This window comes from Triticum urartu, chromosome 5, assembly GCF_003073215.2.
Source record: "Triticum urartu cultivar G1812 chromosome 5, Tu2.1, whole genome shotgun sequence".
Classification (NCBI taxonomy): Eukaryota; Viridiplantae; Streptophyta; class Magnoliopsida; order Poales; family Poaceae; genus Triticum; species Triticum urartu.
This window is the reverse complement of record NC_053026.1, coordinates 403,026,124-403,040,422: the sequence shown is the minus strand read 5'-3', so window position 1 is coordinate 403,040,422 and position 14,299 is coordinate 403,026,124. Positions and strand designations below refer to the sequence as shown.

Genomic DNA, 14,299 nt, shown 5'->3' with positions numbered 1-14,299 from the left:
ATTATTGTCAGTAACAAGCAATAACGAGTGTTATAGATGAGGTTATGTTTATGTTTATCATATTCTCCTTACCGCCAATAGTCATCATTTACTCTCCACATCCCTTTTTATAAGTATTATGTTTTTTTTCATAACCGTCATGAATTGTAAGGTATATCTTACTTTATGAGAGATTTTCATTGATCTTTCCCAAGCTTTCTTCTTCAAAATTGAACTTAGTGAAATAAGTATACTTAAAACCCGACATTATATGCCATTGATAATGACCCATTATCAACAACTGCAAACACAATTTTTTTTTATTTCATTTCATTTTAAGTACCGTCCACGTACACGTGTGTAGAACACGCGCGTTGCGTGGACAGTCGTGCGGTGTGAAGCGAGTCGTAAGACCTGGTTCTGCACGTTCATGTTTTTAATAGCAGACAATTAATTAGGAGTATTTCACAACCGGGGTTGTTAATAATCACCAAAAGAGAAGAGAGAAAAGATGGATATCATTAAGTGCTACAGATAAGATTACATCCACATCCATTCCATATTTCCTTGGATTAATAATCATCCATCCTTTATAGGTACTCCTATATGGATATCCACCCTACACAAGGCGAGGCCGAAAGGAGGAAGGAAACGGGGTTTCGACAGCGCACGCAGCCTCCCCTCGCCGTTAGCGTCCCCATTTTACGGCGTCACTTTCCTAGTATTCACTCTCAAATCTCCCTCCCAATCTCCATATCCGTATAATAAGCACCGCCGCTTCGCCGCCGCCGCCCCCGCCTTCCCCTGCTCTGCTCTCTCCTCCCTCCTCCAAGCCTCCCAAATCTGCAACCAAGCCGCGCTTCTCCGGCCCCGATCCTCTGGCCGCCGCCCGCCGCTCCCGCATTGGCTGAATCACCGCTCCGCCGCCTCCTCGCCGGAGCCCCGCTCCATCTCCGACCGCCCCCGCCCCCCGGGGCCTGGGCACACCAGTTAGTTCCGCGCGCGTTGGTGGGGAGGTGGACGGTGGCTTTGGGAGGAAGGAATCTTCCGCGCGTCCGCGTCGCGTAGGTTCGGCGCGCCCCGGTGTTTCTTGCTCCATTTTTTTTTGGCAGTTTTTTTTAGTCGGTTGGTTTGAACGTAGCGTGGTGGCCTGGTAGGGATGGGTGTTCTGGATTTCGCGGTGATGGGCGCACCGGAGAAGACCAGATCCCTCGTCGCCGACCACCCGCAGCGCTACATGCACAAGGGCGGCGCCGATGGGGACGCACTCGCGCGCATAGAGACGCGACGCCGCCGATCGGTGGGCCTTGGCGGCGGCCCGCCCGGGCGGCCAAACAGCCCGGCGTCGCCTGCTGAGCCGCCCACGACGCCGCTGCGGGCGCCCGAGGCGAGATCCAGGAGCAAAGGCGACGTGGCGCCGCGCTCCCCTCCTCCAGACCGCGATATTAGGTAACGGAAATCTCTGTCTCTGTCTGTAGTGCAAAATTAATTGGTTCCTAACACTAAACTATAGTAGTACTCCTGATGATATGGAAGTTAGTAAATCAGTTAGTATTATTTACTTCCGTTGCCTTCTAATAAGTGCAAAATGTCTGGTCAATTGACTTAGAATGGCTTTAATTATCGCCCCTCTTTCTTTGGAAGTAGTGGTTGATGGACGCTGATGTCTTGAGTAGAGGTAGGTTGTCTAGCTCTGGCCACTGTTGACGAGTTCTGAATAATCTTTGATGCAGGCAAGCGGACGACGAGGAGGCTCATGAACCCAGGGTCCAGTTTTTAGCCCCAGGGACTTACTTCTTAAATGACTTTTCAGATACAGATTCTAGTGTTAGTGTTAGTAACTCAACATACAGATCGATGACCCCAAGCCCCACAGAGAGTCCTACTTGTGCGGCGAGGCAGAATGATGGTGCAATTGCAGCAATCGACTCAGATGATGCTCATGATCTGGCTGATGTTAGCATCGTTGAGAACAGCAAAGCAAGCCATGTGCCGTCCTGTATCTTCGACTTTGGTGAAAATATTTGGTGCCCACCACCGCCTGAAGATGAGATTGATGATGCTGAATCGAGGTTATTTGGATTCGATGACGATGATGATGAAATTGGGGACTCCAACAACATTTTCGCCCCAAGTTGTTTCAGTGCTAAAACTAATAGAGCAACTGGTGTTAGTAATATTAATTGTGGGTCCCACCAAGAGAGTGTTCAGAAGGATCTATTTAGGCATTTTCAAGCTCTAGTTGCACAGTTACTGAAGGCGGAAGGTGTTGGGTTGGCCAGTGAGAAGGATTCCAAAATCTGGCTCGATATTGTGTCCTCGTTAGCATGGCAAGCCGCTTACTTTGTGAAACCTGACACCAAGAAAGGCGGCAGCATGGATCCTAGTGATTATGTGAAGATCAAGTGCATAGCATCTGGGAACCCAACTGATAGGTATGTGCTCACTTCCGTTGTTTCTACGCATTGCATGCTTCTACTGATCATAATTTGGAACTGATTGATAACCCGTTGATTGCAGCAATTTTATAAGAGGAATTGTTTGCTCCAAGAATGTAAAACACAAACGCATGGTCTCTGAGTACAGTAATGCCAAATTGCTCATTTTAGGAGGTGCACTCGAGTACCAGAAAGCTTCTAATAAGTTAGCATCAATTGGAACTATACTCGAACAGGTTTGTGTCTGTGCATGTTTTTGAAATTTAAGTATGATGTTTAGTTGTTTGCAGTCTTGCTGACAAATATTCTATCTGTAGGAGAAGGAATATCTACGAACTGTTGTTGGAAAGATTGAGTCTAGGAAACCTAATGTGCTGATAGTTGAGAAGAGTGTCTCATCTTATGCCCAGGAGCTCTTAGCGAAAGATATCTCATTAGTTCTGAATGTAAAGAGGACACTTTTGGAGAGAATATCAAAATGCACAGGTGGTCAGATTGCCTCGTCAATTGATAACATTGCTTCAGCAAGGCTAGGGCAATGTGACATGTTCAAGGTGGAAAAGGTTCTGGAATCATTTGCATCAGGACATGCAGAGAAGAGACCAACAACAAAAACACTGATGTTTTTTGAAGGCTGTCTGAAGCGCCTGGGTTGCACGGTAATTATCCCTTTGTGAAGATACTTGATTGGAATAATAAAATGGTTTGTTGGCATTTATTTACACTTCTCCTATCATTTGATGTGCTCAGCTGTTGATCTTATATACTTTGGAACTGTTCTTGAATTGCTTACTCATATATTATTCCAGAACCATTCTGCAAGCTAAACGTGCAATGCTTTTATTTAGGTCCTACTAAGAGGAAATTGTCGAGAAGAACTGAAGAAGATTAAGCATGCAATGCAACTTGCAGTGTTTGCTGCTTATCATCTGTCCCTCGAGACATCATTCCTTGCTGATGAGGGCGCAACAATTCCACGAGTTATTTCAGTAACTGCAATGAGTGCACAAGAAGCATGGACCAATACAGATCACATTTCTGCTAAGTCTGCTGGTCGTGATACTACTGATAGTTTCAGAGCTGCTGAAGAGAAATGGCCTCATACTGCTGCCATCACGCAAATGTTTGATGGTATTTCTGCATCACCGCCTTCATTACGATTGGATGGGGAAAGCCTTGGAAGTGCACCTGAGTGTACCAAATCTGAATTTCCTGTTAATCATGCCAATTCTCTGAATGCCGTTAATGCCTGCCAAAAAGCTGTCTTGGCAAAGATGCCCGTGGATTTATCTCATTTGGAAAACAGTGGGAGTGGCCTACCACCAGATGACTTCCAAGCAGGAGGCCTAGATAACCGGAACAGGCTTTCATGTAGCTACTTACCTGGTACTGACAATCATCAGAGCATCTTAGTTTCCCTTTCAAGCACCTGTATCCCCAAAAACATAGCATGTGAGCGTTCCCACCTCTTCCGCATCAAGTTTTATGGTAGCTTTGATAAGCCACTTGGGAGATACCTTCGTGAAAACTTATTTGACCAGGTACATCTGATATGTGCCTATGCATTGTATTCTGTTTTCTCAAATATTCCTTATCATTTTTTTCAAAATAGAAATGTGTTGTTGTATTTCTTTTCAGGCATATTGCTGTCCGTCATGCAAGGAGCCTTCAGAATCACATGCCAGATGCTACATGCACCAGAACGGCAGCCTAACAATAAGTGTTAGGCGTCTCTTATCCCAAAAGCTGCCAGGTGAACACGATGGAAGGATATGGATGTGGCACAGATGTATGAAGTGCAAATTTGAAGATGGATTGCCGCCTGCTACACATAGAGTGGTCATGTCTGATTCTGCTTGGGGTCTATCCTTTGGGAAGTTTCTAGAGCTCAGCTTTTCTAATCATGCAACTGCCAACCGAATTGCGAGCTGTGGGCATTCTCTACAACGGGACTGCCTTCGTTTCTATGGGTCTGTAGCTCATTCATATGTTTCAGCTCTCTGTATCCAGTCCTATCGTGAAATTGAATCTGCTTACAAAACATTGCAGGTATGGAAATATGGTAGCAGCCTTCCATTATAGTCCCATGGTTACTCGGTCAGTTAACCTCCCACCCTCGGTGCTGAATTTCAATTGCCACGGCATGCAAGACTGGGTGAAAGGAGAAACAGTCATGGTATGCTGTTTAATGTTCTATGTTAAACAGTTCAGTGATTCATTTCTGTGCTCTTCATTCTCAACTTTGGTTATTTGCAATAATTTTCTTATGTAGGTATTTGATGAAATGGAATCCTTACATATGGAGGTATATGGTTTCCTTAATAGTATTGAGAGGAGTATCACCACCTTGGACGAGCCAGTAAAAACAGGTATACGGAGGCAGATTATAGAGATGAAGGATTTGCTTAACAGGGAAAGAAATGAATACGAGGTCCGCCTTCTATTTTTTTCTTTGTTTATTGTCTGAGTCTTTAGCGCCTTTTGTGTGTGTATGTTTTCCATTGTTTTTCTTATCCTCATTTTGTTTTGTTTTGCAGGGTTTGCTTCTACCAGTTATAAAGGGGAGTGTTCATTCCATGAAATCAACTATTGATACTTTGGAACTCAACCGTGTGAGACGTGGTCTCCTCCTAGATGCATACGTTTGGGACTGCAGGTTGTGTAACATTGATTCGCTTAAAGCAAATGGCCATATTGCCAGAACTGATTCTTCCAATTCAGAAAATCTCCAAGCCACCAGCATAAAGGAAGATAAATCTGAGCTACTGACCACTGTTACACAGCATGGAGAAACACATGAAGGACCTGCTACATACAGAAGGTGCTCCTCTGGAAGTCCAAGGAGATCTCTACTATCCAGAGAGGCCTCAATGGATAACGGGAATATCTTGGTTGAGACAAATTTGCCGATTGGGCAGGTGGATGGTGTGAGTGGTGCAGGAGATCTTGACGTGGTCTTTAGCCAATTCAGTGTGTCTGAAAATGGACGTCGCCTTTCCATGAATTCTATCGAGACGGTACCAGTCGAGAGGTTACCCTCTCTTGCATCTATTTTATCTGATAAAATAGATATGTTATGGAGTGGATCTACTGAAGCACACTGCAGTCTTCCACAAGATTTGATCAAAGCTGATGGAAAGGGGTCTTTTAGTTTGTTGGGCAATCCAAATTACAAGAAGGCAATCTCCCCAGTTCGAGTCCATTCATTTGATTCTATATTCAGATTGCATGAACGGGAACAAACTGGATTGTTGCCTGCTTCATTACATTTGTCCTTGAAAATGAGATCAGTTGATTCCTTCAGAGATTTGACAAGCCTTGTAAAGGATCCGATGACAAACATGCGTAGGGCTTTTTCTCAAATATCTCCTAGATCAAGGGGAAACTTAAATGTTATTCTTACTCGCGCACCTACATATCTCAAGTCTGCTTCTCATATGGTGAGTGATGGGGCACGGCTGCTGCTGCCTCATATTGGTTCTGAAGGTGCCCTTGTTGTTGCTGTCTATGATGATGAGCCAACCAGTATCGTATCATATGCCATGACGTCACAAGAATATGTTGAGCATGTTACGCATAAACTGGATTCAAAATCCAGCTTTCAACATATGTCAAATTGCTCTGCGGTCAGCAATAGCGGACTTGAGAAAGCTTTGCCTTCACAAGAAGGAGCCCACTTTAAGTATTCGTTTGACGATGAAGCATTTTGTGCAGATAATACAAAGTTTTCAGTGACCTGTTATTTTGCAAGGCAGTTTGCTTCACTTAGAAAGAAGTGCTGTCCAAGTGATGTTGATTACATACGTTCTCTCAGTCGCTGTAAAAGATGGAGTGCTGATGGTGGAAAAAGCAATGTTTACTTTGCAAAGACAATGGATGAGAGATTCATTATTAAACAAGTCACCAAGACGGAGCTAGACTCTTTTGTTGGGTTTGCTCCTCACTACTTCAGGCACTTGACTCAATCATTGACTTCTGGAAGCCCAACTTGTCTGGCCAAAATATTAGGAATTTATCAGGTTCGCCACTTTGCACATTTGATCCGGCAGCACACTTTTTTGTTCAATCTTTTATTAATTTATTGTGTTGCTCTCATCCAGGTTAATATCAAGGGCTTGAAAGGAGGGCGTGAGGTTAAGATGGATCTTATGGTTATGGAGAACATTTTCTTCCAGAAAACAATATCGAGGGTGTATGATCTAAAGGGTTCCGTGCGTTCACGCTATAATTCAGATACATCTAGCCACAATAAAGTACTTTTGGACTCTAATCTCATCGAGGAATTACATACAAAGCCTATATTTTTGGGCCGTAACGCGAAGCGAACATTGGAAAGAGCTGTCTGGAATGATACATCAATTCTTGCGGTATGCAGCTCTCTCAACTTACGTTGTTTCATACAACCAAATTATAGGAACCTTTATGATGCCAAAAGGAACATTTTACCAGCAGCACCCCTGTAGTCTTGTTCACCTTAATTTCACAAATAAAGTACTGCTGATCACACTTTGTTTCACTGATATGAAGACCATCATTTACATGACACAAAAAAAGGAGCAAGAAGAAGCATCTTTCTCAATGCACCGTTTTTACTGGATTGTGTTCATAGAACCGCACAGCTGAGCCTAACATATAATTTTGAGAACCCATGAAAATTGAACAGCCCTAGTTCCTGGTCTTCCTCATGAAGTCAGAATAGCTTGTGTTTTTCTCCACAAAGATTGCTCGTATTCATTATCTTCTACCAGGCCTTATTTACGTATTACTTGTTGCAAACCTAAAACATAAGTACTTATTTGATTTCACTTTGCGTCATCCTGATGATTTTAGAGAAACATCTGCGCTTAATTAATTCAATTCACTTTTGCAGTCGTTGGATGTCATGGACTACTCGCTTCTGGTGGGCATTGACGAGGAGAATAATGAGCTTGTGATCGGCATCATCGACTTCCTGCGACAGTACACCTGGGACAAGCAGCTGGAGACGTGGGTGAAGGCCTCAGGCATCCTAGGCGGCCCCAAGAATGAGACCCCAACTGTCATATCGCCGGTCCAGTATAAGAAGAGGTTCAGAAAGGCCATGTCGAGGTACTTCATTGCCATCCCCGACCAATGGTCCTCTTGAAGATCGCTCCTTCTTCTGTCACCTGTCAGCAGAAACCGCATCGTTCATTCCTCCATGGTAATTTTTTGACCAAGGATACCGTGAATCGATACGGATAGCCATTCTTTGGTTGTTTGTGTTCTTTTTAGCAGATCGCATCATTGTGGCAGCTTACTTAGCTGTAGGATATTCATATGGCTCGCTCCATGTAAATTGGTGATCGACGGCGGAGTTTTAACGCCGAGATGCGCCGGCTCCTTTTGATGTAACCCGGCTTCTATACCGACAGTTGTAGGACAAAGATGAGAGATTTTATGACATGTAACAGCTCAGTTACTTCATCTGTACATTTGCATTGTGGTCTCATGTTTTTGTAGGGGATTAGCGCCTCATGTTTTTTTTAGGGAAAGGCAGCTGACTTTATCCAATAAAAATAGGATCAGTCTAGTCTTAAGGCCTGTTCGGCAATCCACCGCTCCGAGAAATACGAGAATCTACGGATGTTACGGCATATCTCTCTCAAGATAGTTTTGGTAATTGATGACAACATGTTTGCGGACTAATCTTGTGTTTTGAATAATTCACAGATTCTCCCCTGGCACGAGACGCTTTCTTTCCCTCGGAGTGTATTTCAAGACGGTGTAGCTCTTTCGTTTCTTTCTCGGTGGACTAGTTGCGTAGAGGGCACCGTACTATCAAGAGGCGGTCCGCTAGGGTATTGCATGGGTGGAATCATCACGAACACATCAGCTTCTCATCCTCCGAGCGTCTCCATTCCATTGAAGAGATCTCTCCTCTCTTCCTTGTCCTGACCGGGTCCAAGCGGTAGTACCGCGCAACCCAGCGGTAGTGCTGCTGAGGAGCCACAAGCGGCAGTACCGCTCCATAGCGGTAGTACCGCCCGTGGCTCTACAGCAGTAGTACCGCTGGGGTGTCTGGCACCTCCGCCTCGTCCTCAGCATCTTTGAGAGATTCTCTCTCTCTTTTGCGCCCCAGCGGTAGTACGGCCGAAGGGTCACAAGCGGCAGTACCGCTCCACAGCGGTAGTACCGCCCGTGACCCCGCTGCCGTAGTACCGCTTCGAGAGGTCTTTTTCTCGTGTCGGGTTTTGCGGCACTAGTCGCGGTTGTAGAGGCGGTAGTACCGTTCTAGGAGCGGCAGTACCGTCCCTACCACCGCGGTAGTACCGCGGTTGGGTCCTTTCCTACTAGTCTCCTCTGCGCGGCAGTGCCGCTGGCTGGTGCGGCAGTACCGCTGTCCTGGCGGTAGTACCGCCCCCTCTCAGCGGTAGTACCACCCTGTGCGCGGCTGGTTGGTGGGGAGCAACGGTTGGATTGTTGCCCCCACTATAAAAGGGAGTCCCCTTCTTCTCTTTGACCTACCTCTTCCTCCCCCAAGCTCCATTTATTGCTCAAGCTCCATTAAATGCTCCAAGCTTCATTTTCATCCGATCTATCTCTCTAGCCAATCAAACTTGTTGACTTGCTCGGGAGTGGTTGAGAAGGCCCCGATCTACACTTCCACCAAGGGATTTTCGATTCCCCCACTCATCCCTAGCGGATCTTATTACTCTTAGGTGTTTGAGCACCCTAGACGGTTGAGGTCACCACGGAGCCATAGTCCATTGTGGTGAAGCTTCGTGGTCTTGTTGGGAGCCTCCGATTAAGTTGTGGAGATTGCCCCAACCTTGTTTGTAAAGGTTCGGTCGCCGCCTTCAAGGGCACCAATAGTGGAATCACGGCATCTCGCATTTATGTGAGGGCGTGAGGAGAATACGATGGCCCTAGTGGCTTTTTGGGGAGCATTATGCCTCCACACCGCTCTAACGGAGACGTACTTCCCCTCAAAAGGAAGGAACTTCGGTAACACATCCTCATCTTCACCGGATCCACTCTTGGTTATCTCTTACCTTTACTTGTGCAAACTCTTTAGTGTTTTTTTCCTTGCTTGCTTGTATGCTTGTTGTTATTGCATCATATAGGTTGCTCACCTAGTTGCACATCTAGAAAACCTACTTTGATGCAAAGTTTAATTTTGTAAAGAAAAGTAAAAATTGGTAGTTGCCTATTCATCCCCCCTCTAGTCAACCATATCGATCCTTTCAATTGGTATGAGAGCCTCGTCTCTTTATTAAGGACTTTACCGTCCAAAGAGTATGGTTGATACCGTAGACGGTGTGGAGGAACACTCCGGTGTGAATCCGATCTCGTCTACGGGAGATGGGGGAACCTCGGTCTCTCGTGAGGAGTTCAATGTGGCCTTGGAGATATTGAAAACCTCCATGACGACCGAAGTTGAAAGCATGTTTACTAAATTTCTTGAGGGGCTTAAACTATCCACCGCACCGTTGAAAGTGGGTGACCCCGCCAACAAGGTGATGGATGCTATCCCCGACAAGGGGGAAGCTAGTAGTGAAAAGGCTCCTTCTTCTAGTGGTAAGAATGGCACCGGCATCTTTGCCCATGTGGAACCACCACTTGTTTATGGTGGACCGGTTCCTTCTACTCATTTGAATCATGCCGCCCCCCCTAAGATTGTGAAAAATGAGGATTTTGATTCTTGGGTTTACCGCTTTAAACGTCATTTAAATCATGTGAACACTAACCTTTGGAGAATCATTGAAGAAGGTTTCTATCCACATGATCCAAGCAACTTCACTCCTCGGGAAGCTGCGGACAATCAATTCAATGAGAATGCTCTCTTCATCATTCAAGATGCAATTCCACCCGAAGACCTACCTCATCTTCGTCCCTTCGCCTTGGCCAAAGATGCATGGCATTGTGTTGTCTCTCTCTACCGGGGAAGCGCAAGCATTCAACGCTCCAATTATGAAGTGATACAAGATGAGGCCGATGAGTTTGCAATGAAAGAAGATGAAGAACCTCATGAACTTTATCGGAGAGTAACCAAACTTGCGGTCTCACTACGAGATCACGGGAGCAAGGACACGGATGACAATTGGATCAAGCGCAAATTCCTCAAGGAAATGATGCCCTATCACAAGGCCATGTCCTTCGTCATTCGTCAGAGACCGGACTTCCACACTTTGACCTCAAGCGAAGTGTTGGATGAGTTTGTGGCCATGAACATTTTGGACAAGATCGCCGACAATGCGATGCTCCGTTCTCAACGGGCAAAGAAGCCTAACCTTGCATTGAAGGCCAAGCTTACCGTGGAAGAAGAAGAAGAGGAAGAAGAGGAGAGCAACCCCGAAGATACGAAGTATGCATATCATGAACACATGGCACTTGCTTCAAGGCAATTTTGGAGCAAGAAAAACTCGAGGCCAAACTTTAGCAAAAACAACTCGAGTGGCACAAGGGGCAAGCAACTTGTAAGGACTTGCTACAATTGCGGCAACATGAGTCATTTTGTCGCGGAATGTACGTATGAGAAGAGGGAAGACAATGGTGGCAAGCTCATCTGAAAGGACAAGGCCAAGTCGTTCCCCAATAAGAACAACTTCACCAAGAAGACTCCTCCCAAGGCTTTGGTTGTGCAAGAAGAGTACAATGAGGATGATGACGATGATGAGTCGGTTGCCATGGCCTCCATTGCCATTGCAACAACGTCACGGGTGTCTCTCTTCGACTCACCCAATGAGAGCATCACCGCCAAGTGCCTCATGGCTAAAGCCACCAACAAGGTAACCTCCAACATCAAAACTACCATCATTAATCATCCTTCCCCGACGGATAGCATTAATGAACTTGAGGGAGCTAATGTGGAGGCTAACGAGTTTGAGGCCTTTATGGGCAAACTCAAGGAAAAATCCAAGAAGCACTTTGTTGCTCTCTTGGAACAACTTGGTGAAGCCAATGACATGATCGAGGCTCACGAAGACACCATCTCTAAGATGGAAGGGCATAGTCGTGACTATGCCGATGAGATTTTGGATCTTTCCAATGCTCTTGAGGAAGAGCGTGGTCTTCGTTTGGCTCTTGAGAAGTCACACAACGTTGATCATGCTAAGTTAAAGAAAGATTATGATCATGTCCTCATCGTTTCTCGTGTGCTAAATTCCGAGAAGGCTATACTCGGGGTTGATCTTGCTAGACTCAAAGAGGAGTTTGATATACTTGACAAGGCCCACAAGGCCTTGAAGGGTATTCACGCTAGTCTCAAGGAGTCTCATGATCAACTCCAAGTGAAGCTAACTAAGGAGAAAGCAACTTTTCCTCATATGGTTTTAATTGATAATGCAAATGCTACTAACCCGTGTTGTGAGCATATACATCTTGTTGAGGAAAATGCTAAGTTGAAGGAGCAACTTGAGAGAGGTCTTGCGACTTGCATACAAGGCAAGAAGAACCTCAACGATCTCTTGATCAACCAAAAGGGAAGTGTGGTCAAGGAAGGGGTTGGGTACGTGCCCGACTCCAAGAACAAGAAGAAGAATGACAAGACCAAACGACCTCCCCCCCTCATGCAAACCTTTGTGAGGGAGGAAGAGAGTGCCCCCGAGGAGAAGAAGAAGAACAATGTCAAGAAGGGCAATGTCACCCCTCTCAACAAAGCCGGCGATTTTAACCCTTCTTATGTGTTATGCCGTGCTAGTGATGGGCATGTTTATGCTAAATTCATTGGTTCTCTTCATGAGTACATTGAATGGTCTATTTGGGTTCCTAAGACCCTTGTTACTAACCTCAAAGGACCCATTACAAAATGGGTACCTAAAACCAAGCATTGATCTCTTGTAGGTGTTTGCTTCCGGTGGTGGATCATGGTTGCTCGATAGCGGAGCTACAAATCATATGACCGGAAGCAAGGACTTGGTGGTGGACGTGCACAAAGTTCCATCTATGCCCACCAATGTCGAGTGGGGTGACGCCTCATCTTCTAAGGTATTGGGACTTGGCAAGGTGGTCATCTCTCATGATCTCACGATCGAGAAGGTCATGCTTGTTGAGTCCCTTGCATACAATTTACTTTTCGTTCGTCAACTTGCAATCATGGGCTTTGCCACGTTCTTTGATATCGATACCGTGGCCCTCTTGTGGAGCAAGACTCTTAAAGTAGCTTTTGTTGGGCATGTCGAGAACGGTCTATATGTGATTAACTTTTCGGAGCGACCCACTAAGACCGCGACATGCCTAATGGCTAAAGTTGATGTGGGATGGCTTTGGCATCGCCGTTTAGCCCATGTCAATATGAGATCTTTGCAAAGTCTCCTCAAGGGGGACCATGTCCGTGGACTAACGAATGTTAGTTTTGCTAAAGGTCGTGCTTGCAGTGCCTGTTTCGAAGGAAAGCTACATGAGAAGGCTCACCCTCCCACGACTATCATTTATTCAAAGAGGCCCTTGGAGATCCTTCACATGGATCTCTTTGGGCCCCCATCCTTTGATAGTCTTGGAGGTAGGAAGTATTGCTTGGTGATTGTGGATGACTACTCAAGGTACACGTGGGTGTACTTCTTCAAAAGGAAGAGCGAGACCCAACAAACCGTCATTGACTTTGCAAATGAAGCACAACGTCAACACAATGCAAAGATCTTGACAATAAGAAGTGACAACGGCACCGAGTTCAAGAACTACACCTTGGATGAATTTCTTAGTGATGAGGGAATCAAGCATCAATATTCCGCACCATACACCCCTCAACAAAACGGTGTTGCGGAGAGGAAGAACCGGACGTTGATGGATGCGGCAAGGACCATGATGGCGGAGTTCAACTCTTCGTACAACTTTTGGGCTGAAGCCATCAACACCGCGTGTCATGCATCCAATCGGCTCTACCTCCGCAAGGGCTTGAACAAGACTCCATACGAGATACTCACCGGTAACAATCCCAACCTCAAGTACTTCCGGGTATTCGGGTGTAAGTGTTTCATTCTCAAGAAAGGTGTTCGGTTGTCTAAATTTGAGGCTAGAGCTTATGAGGGCATATTTGTTGGCTATGCTACAAACTCTCATGCTTACCATGTCCTCAATAAATCCACGGGACTTATTGAGGAGACGTGTAACGTGGAGTTTGATGAGAATAACGGCTCCCAAGTGGAGCAAAGTGGCACTTGTGATGTAGGTGATGAAATTCCTCCCCAAGACATAAGAAGAAGGGTGTTGGATTTATCCTACCCATTGAAGAACCCCTTATGGCCGAAGGAGAAGGACAAAGCTCCACTCAAGTGGACCCATCACCAACCCAAGGTCCACACGCTTCCGAAGAACAACATGAAGGCCCTCATCCTCAAGAACATGATCAAGGGCAAGATCACGCTCAAGATGGTGTTGACACATCAAGTGATGCCCAAGGTCAAGTTCTCTCCTCCGAGCAAGTTCAATAACAAGAACAAGTCCAAGACGACGCTCAAGATGATCAAGTGACCACTCCTCGTCTCACCCCCAAGGAGGAATTAGAGCATCGTGCCGCCAAGGTTGCTTCCAAGCTCTCCACCAAGGATCATCTCATGACGAATATTCTTGGAAGCTTAAGAAAGGGGGTAAGCACTCGTAGACAATTAGCAAATTATTGTGAGCATCACGTGTTTGTCTCTTGTGTGGAACCCCACAAGGTCTATGAAGCGCTAGAAGATCCGGATTGGCTCAATGCCATGCATGAAGAACTCAACAACTTCGAGCGCAACAAAGTGTGGAGATTGGTGCCAAGACCGACTAGGAATCACAATGTCATAGGAACCAAGTGGATATTTAAGAACAAGCAAGATGCCCATGGGATTATCATTCGCAACAAGGCTCGTTTGGTATCACAAGGCTACTCCCAAGTCGAGGGTATCGACTACGGTGAAACCTTTGCTCCCGTTGCTCGTCTTGAATCC

At 45.8% G+C, this 14,299-nt stretch overlaps 1 protein-coding gene across 4 annotated transcripts; it reads left to right on the top strand.

Annotated features, from left to right (window-relative positions):
* Positions 1–620: 620 nt before the first annotated feature.
* Positions 621–7,862, top strand: LOC125509296 (putative 1-phosphatidylinositol-3-phosphate 5-kinase FAB1C). 4 transcript variants are annotated; one of them, XM_048674234.1, is made up of 12 exons: positions 621–1,043; positions 1,137–1,428; positions 1,713–2,414; positions 2,500–2,653; positions 2,735–3,076; positions 3,266–3,958; positions 4,056–4,387; positions 4,467–4,593; positions 4,690–4,848; positions 4,955–6,436; positions 6,518–6,784; positions 7,288–7,862. In XM_048674234.1, the coding sequence occupies exons 2-12, from the start codon at positions 1,139–1,141 to the stop codon at positions 7,540–7,542; spliced, it is 4,803 nt and encodes a 1,600-aa protein (XP_048530191.1). In that variant the 5' UTR covers positions 621–1,043; positions 1,137–1,138; the 3' UTR covers positions 7,543–7,862. The 4 variants fall into 4 exon arrangements, with proteins under 4 accessions (XP_048530191.1, XP_048530193.1, XP_048530190.1 ...); XM_048674236.1 differs by having other exon boundaries at positions 1,121–1,428; XM_048674233.1 differs by having other exon boundaries at positions 621–1,047.
* The last annotated feature ends 6,437 nt before the right edge of the window (positions 7,863–14,299 follow it).

Excerpts from the sequence above, each read along its gene's own strand:
- LOC125509296 (XM_048674234.1), top strand. The coding sequence starts at position 1,139 with ATGGGTGTTCTGGATTTCGCGGTGATGGGCGCACCGGAGAAGACCAGA. Across the intron at positions 2,415-2,499 it reads TCTGGGAACCCAACTGATAG|CAATTTTATAAGAGGAATTG; the intron begins GTATGTGCTCAC and ends CGTTGATTGCAG. Across the intron at positions 2,654-2,734 it reads TTGGAACTATACTCGAACAG|GAGAAGGAATATCTACGAAC; the intron begins GTTTGTGTCTGT and ends TTCTATCTGTAG.